At 36.5% G+C, this 18,190-nt stretch overlaps 1 protein-coding gene across 3 annotated transcripts in view; it reads left to right on the forward strand.

The window, feature by feature from the left end:
- Nucleotides 1-18,190, forward strand: part of SPATA17 (spermatogenesis associated 17) — a 98,784-nt gene that overhangs the window by 61,109 nt on the left and 19,485 nt on the right. For all 3 annotated transcript variants that reach the window (XM_087964001.1, XM_026680345.2, XM_087963991.1), the window contains 2 exons: nucleotides 5,347-5,495; nucleotides 13,792-13,924. In XM_087964001.1, the coding sequence (XP_087820127.1) occupies nucleotides 5,347-5,495; nucleotides 13,792-13,924 (282 nt within the window). The remainder of the gene's footprint in view (nucleotides 1-5,346; nucleotides 5,496-13,791; nucleotides 13,925-18,190) is intronic.

The following is an 18,190-nucleotide window of genomic DNA, read 5'->3' on the forward strand; positions in this document are numbered from 1 at the left end:
CAGATGTGTCATGCACAGGGCACACCCACACCAGCTCTGTGAAGGGGAAAAACATCATGTAACATCACATGATGGCAATGTGACGCCGTGAGTTTGATACCCATGCTATAGAGTATGAGATCCCAGGCATTTCATATTCCCTAGCATCTCACTGGTCTCCTGTACTTTATGGTGCCCATGCACCCATAACACTCCCCCCACCTACCTTGACTTATGTTAGCCTGCTCATCTACTCCTTCAGATCTTCCCATGGCCTTTGCTGGCCCACCTGCAGCCCCATTGCCCCATTTTCTCAACCTGGCACCCAGCTGCAGCACATTTGTGGCTTCCATGCCCTCCCCCCCCCCCACCATTCCCCTTGCCTGGGCCTCTTCCTGCTTAACAACCCACATGGTCCTGGGAATGGGCAACTAGGATTGCCATCACTAAGTGATATGGTCCCAATTGTTGTAAAGCAAGAACTACTGTATTTAATTCATGGACTTTCCCTTGTTTTTCACTATTTTGTATGCTTTGAAATTATGTACCCATTTTTATTATCAAACACATAGTTTTACATAGTTGATACATTAATTTTCACGTCCATATTGAATCATACACTCTATCAGACATTTGCTACAAATCAGTTTGATTTGCAGCTCTCAATATGGCATCCACTATGTAAAAGTATGTCACCAATAGAGAAATTTCTAACATCACCACTAGCATTCTTTATACATCATGACAACCAATCTTTCTATATTAAATAATGAAGGAGAAAAGGCACATTCTTGCCTTAATATTCTTACTGTTGAACCATATACTTCCTCCCTTCACTGCACTCCCAAAACATTATTCGTTGTTATCTCTCATACTCTTTCACTGAATTCTTCTGTACTTCATTGAATTTGTCAAGGCCACAAAAGTGGCATTATGAATTCCAGTATTTGCCAAATCTAATTTTTAATATAGATGGGATTCGGGGGGAAATAAAAACCACAGTGTACCAGAGTTAATGACCTCAACAATGTTCAGTGAAAACAATTGTAGGAAATTGTTTTCCTCTTCTGGTCTCTAGCCATGGATTCTGAGATAATGGTCTCAGATTCATCCCTTGGCATTTTTAGTTAAAAAGGTACAAGGGAGAAAGTAGTAACAAATTTATACCTCAACATTTGAAGGGCCAGTATATTCCAATTAGATTGGATAACCCAATGATTCAACTCCATGGATTACAGTTTCAGCACTGGGAAATTCAGGATTAAGCCAGGTCCCCGTTTCAGTATGCCATTGCTAATGTTAAATAAGCAACATATTCATAATTGTCAACTAAAAGTCAACCTATGATGAATAATTTGAATGTCAACAGGCAACTATCAAAATGGCTTATAGAAATAAGATTCAGTACAGGAATATTTTGCCAGATGTGTGTTATAAATAAATGTAATCTCAGGATTTTTTTCAGTCACATCTCTGTTATGTAATTTGTCTTAAAAAGTGCAGGTATTATCCATGCAGCTTTAATATTACTGTATGGATTGTGAATTGCCACTCTGTTCCATGACAACTTTGCTTCTGTGGTGAATTGTACTATTTATTCTGAAATGTCACGTTAGGAGAATTGGATGGATTTTGAACTACAAAAATAAAACGAAAAATCAAAAGCCCCTTTTGTTTTGTAATACGTTTCTCATGTTGTATTCTATATAGTACAGTCAGATAGTCAGTTAATTTTCTTTTTACTGATTGTTCTCAGATGCAAATTTTCCAAACTATTTTAATAAATGTGTATTATTTTATACCACTAACTAAACTCTGCATCTCCCTCCCATCTTTTAAATTTCTTCTGTAATCATTTAAAAGTATTGAAGGGGTTCCATAGTGAATCTAGAAGTAAACTAATTGGGGTGCAGAAGAAATCTTGCACAATACATAACTACTGTAGTTATTGACATTGTCAATGGAATCTGAATGCTGTTTGTGCCTTTAAAAAGTAAAGTTCCAGTAAAAATCCATTAACAACTTTCAAATATAGCAATCCTCTTGTCCAGCTGTGAAAAGTACTAGATGATACTTATTTGCCATTTGTGTTATTTATGGTCCATGACTTTTATGGTAACTGGTTCCTATTATTGGTTTCTATTAATGTAAAACATAAGTGAACATAAATGAGGCGTGAATCATTTCTTTTTATTAGCCCTGCAGTCTTCACTCAGTTCTTGCAGTAACTCCAGCTGTGACTTGTTAGTGATAACCTATTTAAAGAGATCCTTCAGAAGAAGAGGCATGATTAGGATTTTGCCTTCACTTCCTTTGGAAGGAGGGGAATTTGCTTCTTTACTTCACAAGTAGAACAACAGTGGCTAAAAAGGAAAGAGGCTGTAATTAGTGGCTCAGCAAAGTCACAGCTGACTGTAAATGGTATCAAGTTATAGTGCTAATGATAGTCTTGGTGAATTTATATTCACAATTACCTAACGGCAAGAGGTGATATAAGGAATTTTTACAAGGTCTGACAATGTCTTTTTACAGAAAACTGAAATGTAGGGGTTAGTTTATAAGCCATTCATATGTTCAAATATCACCATTGATAACTACAAACCAAAGAACTAATCATAGCTGAATGCAATTACAGTAATATATATATATATGTATGTATGTATGTATGTATGTATAGGTATAGAGTATGTATGGTATTAGAAATGGAGTGTCAGCTTTGTTCGGTTTTTCCACGTTTAGTTGCTTTAAGTTTGGTCAGCAGATCTCAACTGCCATCATCAGGCTTCTGTATTGTGTTCGTCTATAGAAGCCTGATGATGGCAGATGAGATTCTGCCGAAACGCTGCTACAACTTTAAAAGCACAACTATAATGACGTGGGAAAATACCCGAACAAAGCTGAATACCATACATGTAAGTACCAGCAAAACTTAAGAAAACAAATATATATATATATATATATATATATATATATATATATATATATATATATGTGTGTGTGTGTGTGTGTGTGTGTGTATGTGTATGTGTATGTGTATGTGTATGTATATGTTATGTGTATGTGTATGTGTGTATATATATGTAGGTCTAGGTGTGTTCGGGTCTTTTCCCATGTAAGATTGAGAGTATCTTGGCAACGTTTCAGTGAGGTCCAACTCGCCATCCTCAGGCTGGTGCTTTCGGCTTCGTGCCAGTGCAAGCAGTGTGTGATCGGAGCTGCCATCTCACTATAAATACTGGTGGTGGGGGCTGGTTGGCTTCGCTGCTGCCTCTTGATTGGTTGATGGAGTTGATGTTGGTATAATGGGCTGTGTAATGGCCTTGTGAGTTTTGTTGTGGAGATATCCTGGATCTTGTGTTGTAATCTCCTGGGTTGTTTGTTTTGTAGTGATCTTTTTTCCATTAGCCTCTCGTGTTTTAACAGCTTGGGTAATGGGTTGTGTGATGGGCTTGCGAGTTCTTTTGTTGTGGTATCCTGGGTCCTGCGTTGTAATCTCCTGGGTCGTTTGTGTTTTGATCTCTTTTCCATTAGCCTCCTGTGTAGTAACGGCTTGGGTAATAGGTTGTGTGATGACCTTGTGAGATTTATTGCTGTGGTATCCTTGGTCTTGTGCTGTGATATCCTGGGTCATTTGCTGTGTTACAACTTCTTGAGTTCTTGTGGTGTAATTTCCTGGGTTTTCTGATGTGATATCCTGAGCGGGTGGCTGTGATGTAGCATTCTGGGTTTTAATCTGGCTTTGAGTTTGGGGCCTGGGTCTGTGTTCTTGGCGTGTGTCAGCTTGTTTGGTTTTGGGGTCGGGGGGTGCGACAGCTGGCGAAGCAGCCATGGTCTGTTTTCTGGATGCTGGTTGTCCTTCGTTTATAGGATGGGCTTGGGCCTGGGTCTGATGAGGGGGGTTGGCAGTGGTGTCCCGTGTTGTTTTGGGTCTGGTGTTGGTTTTCGTGGCTGGGACTCGTTTGTTGGTGAGGGCTAGCTTCCAGATGTCTGGTAGGCGGGAGGTATCATCCCATCTATTCATGTTATGGGGGTGTTTCTCTATCTCGATGGCTTCCCTGATTATTCTCTTGCTGGAGTGTTCAGTGTTGAATATTAATTTGGTTCCTTCGAAATTAATTTCATGTCCTGTGGCTTTAAGGTGCTGGAAGAGGGAGGAAGTATTTTCTTCTCTTCTGACTGAGTTTTTGTGTTCTGCGATGCGTGCATTTATTCTCCTGTTGGTTTGTCCAATGTATGTGGCTGGGCAATTGTTGCATGGTATTTCATAAACTCCTTGGTTTTCTAGCTGGATCTTGTCTTTGGGATTTCTTAGGATGTTGGCTATTTTTGGTCAGTGCCGAAGGCTGTCCTGATATTGTGTTTGTGGAGAATTTTGCTGATTTTGTCTGTGGTGCCTTTGATGTAGGGGAGGAGTGCGATACTGTTGTCTTGTTCTGTGTCTTGGTTTTTTGGGGGTTATCTCTTTTCGGATTAGATTGGTGATAGTGTTTCTTTGGAATCCGTTGGAAATTAATACGTTAGTGAGGGTGTGAAGTTTGTATGTGAGGTCTTGGAGTAGGTTGGTTAACTTGGTTAACTTGGTTTGGTAGTCAGATGTGTTCATAACCACTGTCGCATTGCCCTTGTCTGCTGGTAGGATTATTATGCTGGTGTCTTCTTTCAAGTTAAGTAGTGCAGTTTGTTCTTCTTTGGATAAGTTGCTTTTGGGTGGTTTGCTGGTGCAGAGGATGTTGGTGATTTTGAGTCTGATTCTGTTAGCATCATCAGGGTTGGTTTTGGTCAGGCTGGTTTCAACTCCACATATAATGGTTTCTGTGGGGATGTGTTTGGGAGCGACAGTAAAGTTGAATCCTTTTGAAAGGACATTGGTTTCGGCTTCGGTGAGGATCTTGTCTGAGATGTTGTGCACTGTTTGTTTCATGTGTGGCTGTGAGGGTGGAGGAGTTTGTTTCTGGTGTTTTTGTAGTTTTCTGAGTTTGTTGGTGTGTGTGTCTGTCTTGAGGGTGGTCTGTGTTTCGGCTCTCCAGACAGCGAGTTGTTTGGATTTGTCCCAAAATGCGGGGTGAATCTTGTTGCTGAGTCAAACCAACAAAGATCTCTACATAGTTCACCTCAGACTCAGCAACAAGATTCACCCCGCACTTTGGGACATTATTATTTTTATTTTAAAAGAATCTCATGATTCTCTTTCTAGAAATTATCAGCATCTACAAGGTTAATCTTTCATGGTAGTCTTAATTTCAGATGTTGGATGGAGATTTCTAAAATGAAGTTATTAATTGCAAACATTATTTCTTCTCTGTATACAATCTAAGCTCCTCCAAAATAAAAGAAGGCAAAAATAAATATTTCACTTGAAACCCTCAGGGACCTTTCCGTGATACTGTTGATGTACTCCAGCAACGGTTCAAACCCTTGGAACCATCTGTGCAGGTGGTAGCCTCAAGTAGTTCATTTCAACTTGCCCAAGAAAAACAAAGACAAGAAGAATGGCGAAACCGTATACAGGATGAAAAGTATGTGACTTATCTTTTCTGTTTTATTTATTATACTTTAAACTTGTTCAGTTTATTTGGAATGAATACAGACAAAATCTGTGTTTTTTAAACAGATTGATTCATTGGTTGGATTATTATTATGTAGTATTCTGATTGATTGATTGATTGATTGATTGATTGCATGTGACCCATTCAACAGGCTATAGATAACTCACAATGTAAATATAGGAAATATCTTAGAAAACTCCAATTATGTGCATAAATTTAAAAATACCAAGTAGTTTCTTTAATCGACAAATTCTTTTACAGCATTAAGCATGATCGAATAAATTAAATATTCCTGAGAAATTACTCTGTCAGCAACTCCAACAAAGCTTTCAGTATCAGCCCATAACCTCACTCAGTTTATATATTCATTTGTATTATAAGAAGCATGCACATTAACAGGTGATATTTAAGAAAGTGTTGTTGGGAAATTGTTCAGGATTGGAAATTGAGCAATTATTCATTAAAAAAATTAAAACTAAGCTAAGTTTCTTAATATAGATGTCTTTATATAAACATTGTTCATCTAAGCCTGTTTGTAACTTAAATATCCCATTTATCTTCTGCATAGACCCAGTCATGTGCTGTATAACTCCATTGTTCACATAGGAACACTTCCCTTTGTTTTAACATTTCATGCTCCCTTTGTTTTAACATTTCATGATATCATTTTAACATTCAGAATATTTTAGGTCAGGGGTGGGATTCTACTGGTTCAGACTGGTTTGGGCAAACCCCTTGCTCCAAAGATTAGCTGGCAGCAAACCAGTTTGCTGCGACGAGCATGTGGGCCCACCCACCCACCACTGTTCTGTCCTGTGCTTTATTTCCTTTTGTTAGAGCACAGCTGATTCACACGGCAGAGTGGTTTGCCGCGCCTCAACTGTTTTATTCACAGGGACTGCAGTACAAGGTAAGTATTAGAGCTTTTTAAAATGCAGAGCACTCGCAAAGCATGCAGTCACCAAACTGGTTGTTATACCAGTGGAATCCCACCCCTGTCTTAGGTTATTAAGTGAATTTTATCGTAGACGTACTGTATAATGGATCTTTCAAAATAAGATGTTCAGAAAGACATTATTAACCCTTAGATATGAAAATTTCATTTCTAGTCTAATATGGATTTAACTGGAACTGTGCCTCATTCTTTCTTTAGGGCTGCATCTGAAGGATTAATTCTGTTTTTAGTTACCATAAGATTTTGCGGTAGCAAACGTTTCAAAGATAGTTAGCACAGCCAAATGTTTCAACTCATGTGGGTATGCATCAGAACAACTTCAAATGTTTAGTTACTCAGGTAGAAGAACAAATAATGGTTCCTCATCATAATATTTAGCATTGCAGGAAATCAATACTATTTTTGCTTGAGATATAAAAATTAAACAACTTTGTTTTTCAACCCAAATAATAATAACTTCAACAATAAATTTCTTCATTTTCAAAGCATGATCAGTTACATGAAGCATCTGCCTTTTAATAATGGTAGGCCTGGCCTGTTTTGATAGTACTAATTACCACTTCCAGTTGATTGGAGACCAGATCTATCACTGGACTTACTTAGGAGCAGGGAAGGAATATGAAATAACAATAACCTGTATTTGATCCATTAATCTTGCAAAATTATCACCCATCCCCTCCCACTTGTGGATGTAGGACTGTAACTTTGTTGCTTGTATCCTTACGATTTATATTGACTGTTTCCTAGTATGATTTGATTGTTGATTGTACCCTATGACTATCATTAAGTGTTGTACGTTATGATTCTTGATTCTTAACAAATGTACCTTTTCTTTATGTATACTGAGAGTATTTACACCAAGACAAATTCCTTGTGTGTCCAATCACACTTGGCCAATAAACTATTCTATTCTATTCTATTTTATTCTATTCTATTCAAAATAGATCATGTCAAAATATTGTGTATTTTACCTATATCAGTTTTTGAGAACCATTTATCCAAAAGTTATTTGCCCATATTGTTTTTATGTAGTATGAGATATTTCCAAGTATGTATTATTCTCCCTTGCACAAATTATTTGAGATTTTAGCTTTGTGTTTACAGGAGTGAAGAGCAAAGGGAATGTGTAAAAACAACAACAACACTGAATACTATGTTGAACCAATCTCACATATCAGGGTATTTTTGCAAATGATGCCTAGATTTTAAGATGCTTTCTAACTTTAGCAATTTGAATATTTTCTGGACTACTCCTATAAATAGGGATTATCATATATTTCAGATAATGCTTTAACCATTCAACATTCTGTTTGTAACTCTTCCATTTACTTTAATTACTAGCACAGTGTGTGACATTTATTAATCAGCAGAGCCTTTTTAAGTTACAATACTAAATCAGCTAACCCCATTAACACAGAATACCCCATACAAGCAGTAATAGGAATGGTAGTTACTGAGCAAATCGTATTATAAATGCTGGTGCTCTAGGGCACAGTTAAGCATGATTACCCTCTTTTGATCCAGTATTCCTTTGCATCTTCTAGCTAATTTCCACTGGAAATATACAAAGTAGTGCCTTCATTTTTCCACCTTAATTTTTCTAATGAAGTTCTGGTATTTTATAACACTGGGGATGCAGATAATAAGCCTCTCTATAATTAAAGAACTCTAGAACTGTCTGCAATTAAGAGGTCTCTGTTATTTTTGATTAGATAGAACTAAGCTGCATTTTATCTGAAACGTTTGCTTCTCCTGTAAACTGGTATTACAATCAAACAGCCTCATGATTTTTAGTTTAATATCAGAAAATGAGAAGTATGCAATGTTAAAAACTGATAACTGGGCAATAATGTAAATGTTATATAACCAGAATTTTCTATCATTTTAACTTGTCTTTTAATCTTTGGCAGAAATAGTTTCTATTATAATGTAATCTCATTGGTTTGAATTCCCTGAATTAAATTTTCTTCTTCATATGTTTGAAAATCCTCCAAATATTTGATAATGACTACGTTATCAACTCTTAATCTTTCCTAACCTCAATAAAAATATAAATATCTTCAACTCTAATAATACATCTTCACTCATCCTTATATCCACATCTATGTGTGTTAATAGCCTTCAACAGCAATGATAGGATAGTATACCCTTAAATAGCAGTGTCAGGATAGCATATAAGACCTGATGTAAACATAACAAAAAGTATAAATGATGATCGGAATGCTAGGCCTCTGTTCTTCTCATCTAGAATCACCAGATTTTTACATACTGTATTGCAAATCTGACTCCTATTTAGATCATTAGTTTTCATTAAGTGAGCTCTAAAACAGGGCTGTCAAACTTGTGGACCAGATGTCTCATGCACTGGCCACGCCCAGTTTAGTGAAGGGGAAAAAGTCACAATAAGTCATGTGATACAGTCGTGATGATGCGAGTTTGACACCCTTGTTCTACTAGGTAGTTCAGGCCAGGAAATTGGCTCCTCAGGAATACTAGAATTATACTTTATTGATATCAGCTGCAGTAGAAGTATGGTTGAAAATCTCCTGGTCTTTTTCCTACCCTTCCTCTTATACTCCAGAAAATAAAGAGGGGAATCATCCAAAGTCTCAATGCTGTCTCCCTTCCCAGGACTTAAGGAATGTTTTGTGTCCATTGTGATTATGTAATGGATTCTGAATATTTCTTTCAAGGCCATCTCCTTGGCTCTTTACAGATGAATATTATATTTATGCAGCTTATTCTTCCAATTTAAAATGAATTCATGAAATATATTTTGTTGGCTTGGACTTACTTTTCCAGCTTGCCAAGACTATTCTAAATCTGGCTGTTCTATCCTGTTGTGTGTTACTGTCAATTAATTTGATGACTTCCTCTACATGAATGTCAAACTAAATCTGGAATATATGAAGCTATTTATTATTGGTAGAAATTGTCTGTCGAAAAATACTAAAATTATTGAAATTTCTTCATCCCTCCAAATTTCTCCTGGATAATTTGAATGTAGAATGGTAGATATATTCAGGTAGGGGAGGGAAAATTAAAACACCACCACACATTATGTCAGATATTAAGATGGAAGTATGTAATGGTATTTACAGTGTGCATGTTGTCATTTTTGTGTCATTACAGAAGGCAGTGGACACTGCAAGGTGTTATTTAAGTTTTCCACCTGTCTCAGTAGCCTGAAACAGATCTCCACAATGATATCAGTAATATTTCCTTCTGTTTTTATTTTTTAACCAAATGTTCTCAACTAACTTACTATGTGGAGATTTGTGGTTTTCATCAGATGTGTGCAACCTTTTACATAAAATGTTGCTTTGCTCCCTTACAATTTGATATTGAGTACTTTATACATTATTTCAGAAAATCTGAACACTTTACAATGTAGTGCATGTAGCAAGCTCAGCAGCTATTATAGCATTGCAATATCCTTCACCTGAATATAGGTGAAGTTTGGTTTTACCAAACACAAATTCACATCCTGTAAGAATATAATTCCCATCCAAGAACCATTAAATAAAACACCTTGTCTTTTTACACTTATTTAAGGAACAACTTTTCTAGAAGCACAAAATCTTAAATTTGTTCAGATTAATTTTATGTTGAAGTATGCAGCATTCTGATTCAAAATCTAAACAGGAAAATCTGGTTCTGTATAACTATTCAAAATCATTTAAATTCAGTGTGGCTCCCCATTGCTTCGGCGATTTCATGTTCAAACTTTAGTGAAAGCCATTTCGTTATAGGTTTTAATATACATTCATTTGGATCATTCATTCATTTTCCAAAAGTATTTTCAGTATCGCTTTTTGATCTTGGCTATTCTCAATGTTTATTTTATTATAAAATGCTTCCTGGGAATATAAATTTAAGTTTAATTTCTAGTAGCAGTGTCTGTAGTCCTAGAAATAATGGAAAAGTATATGTTTCTACTTTTCTATTGTAAAGTACATGTTTTTACAGTAACTAAGTAACATTGTCATTGATGGTTTGCAACAATGTGCACCTTATCATAAAAAGCAAAACTTCTGAATATTTAGATTACTTAAATTCCATGCTTCCATAGGCAAATTCCTAAGTACTAGCCTTGTCATTTCAGTTGTCATCCAATCCCTAGAGAGAGCCAATTTTCTTTAATGTCTGAACTGAAGAAAAATGTACTATTAAAATGCAATTCAGAAGTGATAAAAACTCTAAGTGGAGCAGCCGGCTTTCTGTACCTCCTATGTATACTCAGGGACATTGGAGCCACATTAATTTTTTGTGTGTGTGATGTCCATCCCAAGTGCAAATTAGCCCTGGAAGTGCTATAATCTGTCTTCTATGAGAGCCACCTGTCCCATGAGTATATACATGCTTCTGTAGCTTTGTATAATTTAAAGCTCTGCTTCTTCTGTGCTATTGTTTTGTTAATTTTCAAGAGCCCTTGGTTTAGAAGGCTTTATGGGCAATTTGACTGGCCAGATGCTAATAAAGACCAATTTGTTTCTCCACAAGGAAGGTTTATTGATGTAATTTACAGCTGATAAAATATTAATTTTTTTCAACAGAGAATTTTTACATAAAATTCAGTAAGTTTATTAAAATAAGAGGCTATTTTAAAATAAGCAGGCTTTTTAATTGACATTACAATAGTAATACACAGCAAATATATTGTAATATTGTTAATGCTTCAGAAAATATAACTGTCCTCAATTTCCCCCCTTTTCCACACTTTTCTACATAACCTCTCAGAAAATAACATTTTAAATATTTATATAGGAAGAATTTAAAAACTCACCTGAGTTATTCCAATTCAGCGAAATTTAGAGATGCAATGTGGAAGATGCACTGTGTGGCACAGCCCTTGAGCCAAAGATGAAGAGTTATAACAACCCATTAGTTATAACAACCCATACATTATATACTATAATGTAGCAGTTAGATTTGTTCAGAAGTGATATACAAAACAGTCGTACTGAAACAGTTGCACCAAAGGACAATGGTTTCTGCTCTGCTATAAGTGTTGAGTAAAAAAGTAAAAATTCAATCATTTACATTTCAGCAATTCTTGTTGTTTTATACCTGCCAAAGGTATAAAGTGCTGCTGAAAGGTCTCTCTGCATTATTTCATCATGGGGAGATGGAATATAAGGCCTTCTCTGCTTTGGCAGCCTAATTGTCAGATATTCTTCCTTCAGTGATTCAAGATTTGCCACATTTCAGCACTTCGTTAAGACCTGCCTGTCTACATAAACCTGAAGATACAATTAGTTTTTGTTTGATTTGATTTATTGTGTTTTATTTGTTCTTGAATCTCTCTATTCATTGTGTTCCATCATAAATCAATGATGTGAATGTTGAAAATATTTAAATAAATAAGCATCAGAGGTTATAGATTAGTTCTTCCTCAGTAATTTCTGTGCTAAGTAACTGATTATATCCTTACCTAGGATACTAGAATAGTTTCCAAAATTCTTCTCTACTGATTGTACTGTTTATAAAAGTTGCTGGTACTCTCCACCTTACAGAGACCTCTGTCAAAGTACAGGTAGTTCTCAACTTACAACACTTCATTTAGTGACCGTACAAAGTTACAATATGACTGAAAAAAGTGACTTATGACCATTTTTTCACATTTACGACCATTGCAACATCCCCATGGTCACGTGATCAAAATTCAGCCACTTAGCAACTGACCCATATTTATAACAGTTGCAGTGTCCCAATGTCATGTGATCACCTTTTGCGACCTTCTGACAAGCATAGTCAATAGGAAAGCCAGACTCACTTAACGACCGTGTTACTAATGTAATAATTGCAGTGATTCACTTAACAACCATGGAAAGAACGTTTGTAAAATGGGGTAAAATTCACATAACAAATGTTTCACTTAACAACAGAAATGTTGGGCTCAGTTGTGGTTGTAAGTTGAGGACTATCTGTAATGTGATTCAATTCCCTTTGCTTTATGCTGCCCAAACTTGGGGATACCTACCTTCTCCTTTATTCCATTTCCATCATTATCTCATGCTCCCATTAATTTCTGCTTGCTTTCCCTTTATTGCCTATGTTTTCAAATCTCCCCCCACCCCTTCAAGTTTTTGTATCTGCTTAGGACAGCTTTTCATTTTCATGCCTCCCCCACCCCGCCTTTTTTTTTTTTTTTTTTTGCTGGCTGCTACTTCTCACAACCTGAGTTTCTGGTTTTATTTTATTACATTGCTTGCTTGCTTGCTTTTATTCTTCTCATTCTCCTTTCCTCCTTCCTCTGAATAAACAGAGAATCTTCTTTTTTATTTTCAGTACTGTTAATGGAAAGACGTACAAACACCTACTAAACTAACTAACTAATAGTAGAGAAAATTCTAGATTAATCTCTGAGGGAAAGAAATGTCATGACCTGGATGAAATAATGGGCATGGCCTCTTAAAGTGCAGGTGCACTTCTACAGATGGAGGTGATCCTTTAGGCATCTTGATCCCAAACTGTTTAGAGCTCTAAAAGTAATTATTTATTGGAGCAATAAAGGAGTCATATAGTGAGCACTTTGGCAGCAATATTTTGAAACAGCTGTAGTTTCTGAACATTTTGAAGGGCAACTCCAAATATGCCGCAAAAGTCCAAGCAGGAAGTAATGAAAGAATTTATCAATATAGCAAAAAAACAAAAAACTTAGAAAACAAAATGAGATTAAATGACATAGTCCTTTCAGCAATTCCAAGAAGGTTCCATATCCATTTGCACTATTCAAGTGATCGTGAAGGCACAGAGAAACCTCCAAGTAGCCTCAACAACTCTCAGGAAGAGTGCTAACAACCAGATGATTGCAAAGAATATAAATCCTTCCATTCTCCACCATTCAGTCAGAACTGAAGAAGCTTTTTGGAGGAGAAGCAAAATGTCTTCAAGGAAAAACAAAGAAAGTCTAGTTGCCTTTTGAAAATACACCTTTGAGACAACCATGACCTGGATGACTGAGAATCACCATAGTCATAAGGACAGATGCACTCCTTATATGAAAATATATATTCATTTTTCTCTTCTGAGGATTGGCACTTGAGCATAATTTAATACTTAATTGTATTGTGTGCTCTGTGATTAATGTTTATACTATTGTAGTATAGCATAATGGTACTATTAGAGTATTGTTTGCAAATGTACTACTACAACTGTTGGGTATATTAGTAGAGCACTATAAAGCAACATCCATAATGAAGACAGAAAAAAGTTATTTTTAATACATTTTTCTTATTGTTAATATACATGCTTTCTGATTAGTAAGGTAAGGTGAAAAATAATTATATATAATGTTTTACTTTTCAGGTTTATGCCATTTTCATATAATGTGCCAGGTGAATATATTCCGTCCATGCAGAGAGCAAGCAAATATGGTCAGTCAAAGTATGGATTCAAGTATTTCCGGGAAGAACACCCAGAGAAATGGATAACAAAGAAGGTGAGCTGTATTGGATAACCAAGGAGAAGATACAACTTCTTAAGGCTAGCCAAAGCAAGGAAGGTCAGGGAGGAGTTGAATGTGGAACTAGTCTTACCTCCTGTGCTGTAATGATCATATGTGTATGTCTTCAACAGATTTTAAAAAATAGATTTCACAGTAGAACAGTAGACAGTAGACTCTTATAGGTAGTAGAGAAATTCCCCAGATTTATGGTCCTAGGGACTTCAATCTGCCTTCTCTGGGAGTTGGGATTGAGTTAGCTCAGGAGTTCATGGTTCCCACGACAACCCTGGGCTTATCCCAGGCCATCCAAGGCCCTGCATAGGAGAGTAGTCACACACTTGATATCTTCCTCTCAGAACAGTGGAGATGTGATCTGGAAGTGATGAAGGTTTTTTGACTCCTTTGTCACTTCCTGGTGGCCATGAAATTTTCTGGCACTATCAGAGAGGTGATAGCTCTTTGATCAGTGTGTCCCCAGTGACTGAGGGACCAAATGGGTTTCAGAGCTAGCTAGGGATTATTCCTGATGATCCAGTTGAGGTCCTGGTTGTCGCTTGAGGGCACAAGAGGACAGCTAAAGCCATGGAATGGATTGCACTCATTTCACTCTCCTTGGTGAAATGGGTGAAGAAATGCCTAGAATGCTATTGGAAACCAACGAGGAACAAACTCCATATGAGTGATAGCAACTATTAAGGCCTATTTCATGAAGATTCTGCAGCAGCTTCAGAGGCCCCTGGATAAAGTGGTCTTTCTGGATTCCTTTCAGTCCAGATTAAGGCATGGTTACACTTTTGGGTAATTTCTGGTGGGAATGGGATGGACATTGTGCATCTATCCTTATTCTACTTGATCTCTTAGCCGCTTTTGATGCCATCAATCCAGGTATATTTTTTTCACTGGCTTTGGTAGTTGGACGTTGGTGACACAATATGGAGCTTGTTCTTTTCCTTTCCATGGTATACTTTTGAGCTGGCTCTGGGAGTTGAAGACAGGGGTCACAGTTTTCTATTATCTGAGGGTTTCAATTTATATTGGTTGGGAGTGAGAAGTCCGGCTTTCTGCTTCTGCTACGTGGGAAGCTACAGAATTCAGTACTTTCTTTGGTCCTGTTTAATATTTATATGAAAGTCAATATGTGAGATCCTGACCATGAGGTGAGGAATCATCAAAATGACGATGACACCCAGTTCTATATCTCTGCTACTTCTGAGTTAAATGATATCCTTTCTCAATGCTTGGAGGCTATAGTGGTCTGAATGGGGAAAACACGCTTCAACTAAACCCTAGTAAGATTGAGTGGCTTTGGGTTTGGGAACCTTTTATATCTGGAGATTTATCATCTTTGGTTCTGAATGGGTTGAATTACCCCAAATAGACCCAATGAGCAATTTGAGGGTTCTTCTGAACTCTCATCTCCTGTTCAAAAGGCAGCTAGCAGTCATAGCCAAAGGCTCTTTGCACAGCTTCAGGTGGTCCACCATTTGCACCTGCTGTTGTGGTTAGCTGGCAGCAGGTGCGGACGGCTGAGGAGAGCGAGGACTCAGATGAGGGGCCAGGACCATTAGGGAGTGGACTACTGCCTTCAGAGATTGTGGGGGCTGGCAGCAGTGATGAGGAGGTTCCTGAGGAGCCTGTGCCAAGTGCGCGTGCACACAGGGCTGCTCACAGGAAAGAGCAGCTGCAGCGTCATGGGTGACTCGGGAGTAAGGCTGCAAGGTAATGGCCCCTCCTTCAAGAAGATAAAAGCCAGCTGTGAAGTGAACGTTCTTTGTAGGAAGCAAAAACGTTTTGAAACTCCAGCCTTGTGGACATTGCAGTATCTTAAGTTGGTATTTGAAGACTCTTGTGTTATAAAATATTTCTTATCTGTTATTCTTGGTAGCCTCACATAGTTTTGGCGAGGCTTATGCTTGTCAAATTTAATTAGTTGCAGCAGCCTTTTACTGGGGATTCGTAAGAATCATTAAAAGATTTATGTTCCCTTTGATACGTGTTTGTTTTATTGGAAAAGGGTTTGGGTCAGAACACCCGCTTCTAGATCGAGAGGTTCTACTCACAGTCATTCATACCCTAGTCACTTCCCAGATGGGTAACTGTAATGCAGACTCAACTTGAGAAAAACTTTACTATTGTTTACTGATCCATCTTTGCCATTGAACCAAAACAAGCAATGGCTTTTTGTTCAATGGATTGTTTTTTCACAAAAATACAACAGAAGATGCTAAATGATGGCTCTCTTCCTTATTAAACAAATAGTACATAAATATTCAACATATACTTATTTTATTTATTTATTCATTTTATTTAATGTGCTGCCACTCTCACATACATTGACTCTGGAGATCTTACACTCTAATAAAAATTAAAAAGTATTATAAAACAATTAAAGTTAGAAGAATTAAATAGAAAAGCTAAAAATTAAAACAATGGGTTGTGCTTACCCGCAGCGATTCCTGCCAAAATGGTAGCAACTGCAGATTCAGTTTTCCCTCTTCAAGAATTTGAAGGTTTTCCCTCTTCAAGAATTTGAAGGTTTAAATCTAGGTTTAAATCAAAGGTGCAAAGGGTAAATTGGTAAAAAGCTATCAAGGGTAAATGCCTGCAAAAAGAATTGTGACAAGAATAAGCCATTGATACATTGCAATGTTTGCTTATATTAAAGTGCATTGTTTAGAGAAAGTTTCTTGAATCAGACTTAGTGCTGTATCTCCATATATTCAGTTACATGTCTTCATAAAATTTCTATATGATTTTGCAATCTTTGTTTAAAATAGAAAAGTGTGCATTTATTTTGATGCAAAATATCCATCAATTTTACATTATTATATAATATTATATAATGTACAATATTTAGAATAGAATAGAATGGAATGGAATTAGAATTAGAATTCTTTATTGGCCAAGTGTGATTGGACACACAAGAAATTTGTCTTGGTGCAAATGCTCTCAGTGTACATAAAAGAAAAGATACATTTGTCAAGAATCAAGAACACTTGAGTACAACACTTAATAATAATCATAGGGTACAATAAGCAATCAAATCATTCTAGGAAATGGAGTCAATAAAAATCAGTAGGATACAAGCAACAAAGTTACATACAGTCACAGGTGGGAGGGGATGGGTGATAAGGAGTGATGAGAAGATTAATAGTAATAATAATGCAGACTTTATAAATAATTGGACAGTGTTGAGGGAATTATTTGTTTAGCAGAGTGATGGTGTTCAGGGAAAAACTGACCTTGTGTCTAGTTGTCCCGGTGTGCAGTGTTCTGTAGTTTTAAATTTTACAAGTATACATACAAATTTTGGATGTGACTTTGAGCTGAGAACTTCATTTAAAAATCCAGAGACAAGCACAATATAAAGGAAGTTATATTCTAATCTGTATATTGGTTTAGGTTGAAAATCCCAAATGATTAATAATACATTTACAGGAAGTATGAAATTTTCAAAATGAGAATGCATTAGGCACCAAAAATGTAATCAACAATGGTTTTGTGATGAAGTATTAAGGGATAAGAACTATTAAGTAATCTTCCACTTGTCAAAATGCTTACAATTTCATATCCATCAAAATGAAATGATAGTCCACAGCCTTTAATACAAAGAAGGAAACTTCTATAAAGATTTTAGACCAATAACTTGCTAATGGCAGCAACTTTAGAGATGTTCCTTTTCTCCCAAAATAAAGAAGTGGTATTTAAGATCTTACTGTCAATAGTGCTTTATGTCATATACCTTCTTTTTGGTGACTTAGCCAGCTCTCAGCATTTGTTCCTGTATATTTTTTTTCAGATAGAATTTTAGTATACTACAAAGTATAAAAATAGCCAGTACTCCAAACAAATTAATTTAGAGAACCTAAGCTTATTGCACAGAACATAAAGTTGACCTTTACCATCTGCAGCTTTTGAAATGAAGTGGGATGTGGAAGACATCACAGACTTAATGTGGCACATCGCAGTCTGCAGAAACTTGGGTGGGACTATGCCTGCCCGCCCATTGCATCCAATGATTGAATCTGCTGTCACCAGCATCCAGATAATAATGAACATTGAGCTTAACGACCGTTATTATGATGATCATAATTGATGTGTGAGTGTAGTGTGTGGGGATCATTACAGCTAAACAGTATGATATGTATGATAGAGGAACATGGTGTGATTATGGATAATTTTATTTTTACACACTGATTGGGATAAAATATGTTTTCAACAGTCTGTCTTATAACAATCTTAGAAAAAAAAGTATGTATG

Source organism: Notechis scutatus, chromosome 1 (genome assembly GCF_049901735.1).
Source record: "Notechis scutatus isolate UNSWTSFEM ecotype Mainland chromosome 1, rNotScu1.2, whole genome shotgun sequence".
Classification (NCBI taxonomy): Eukaryota; Metazoa; Chordata; class Lepidosauria; order Squamata; family Elapidae; genus Notechis; species Notechis scutatus.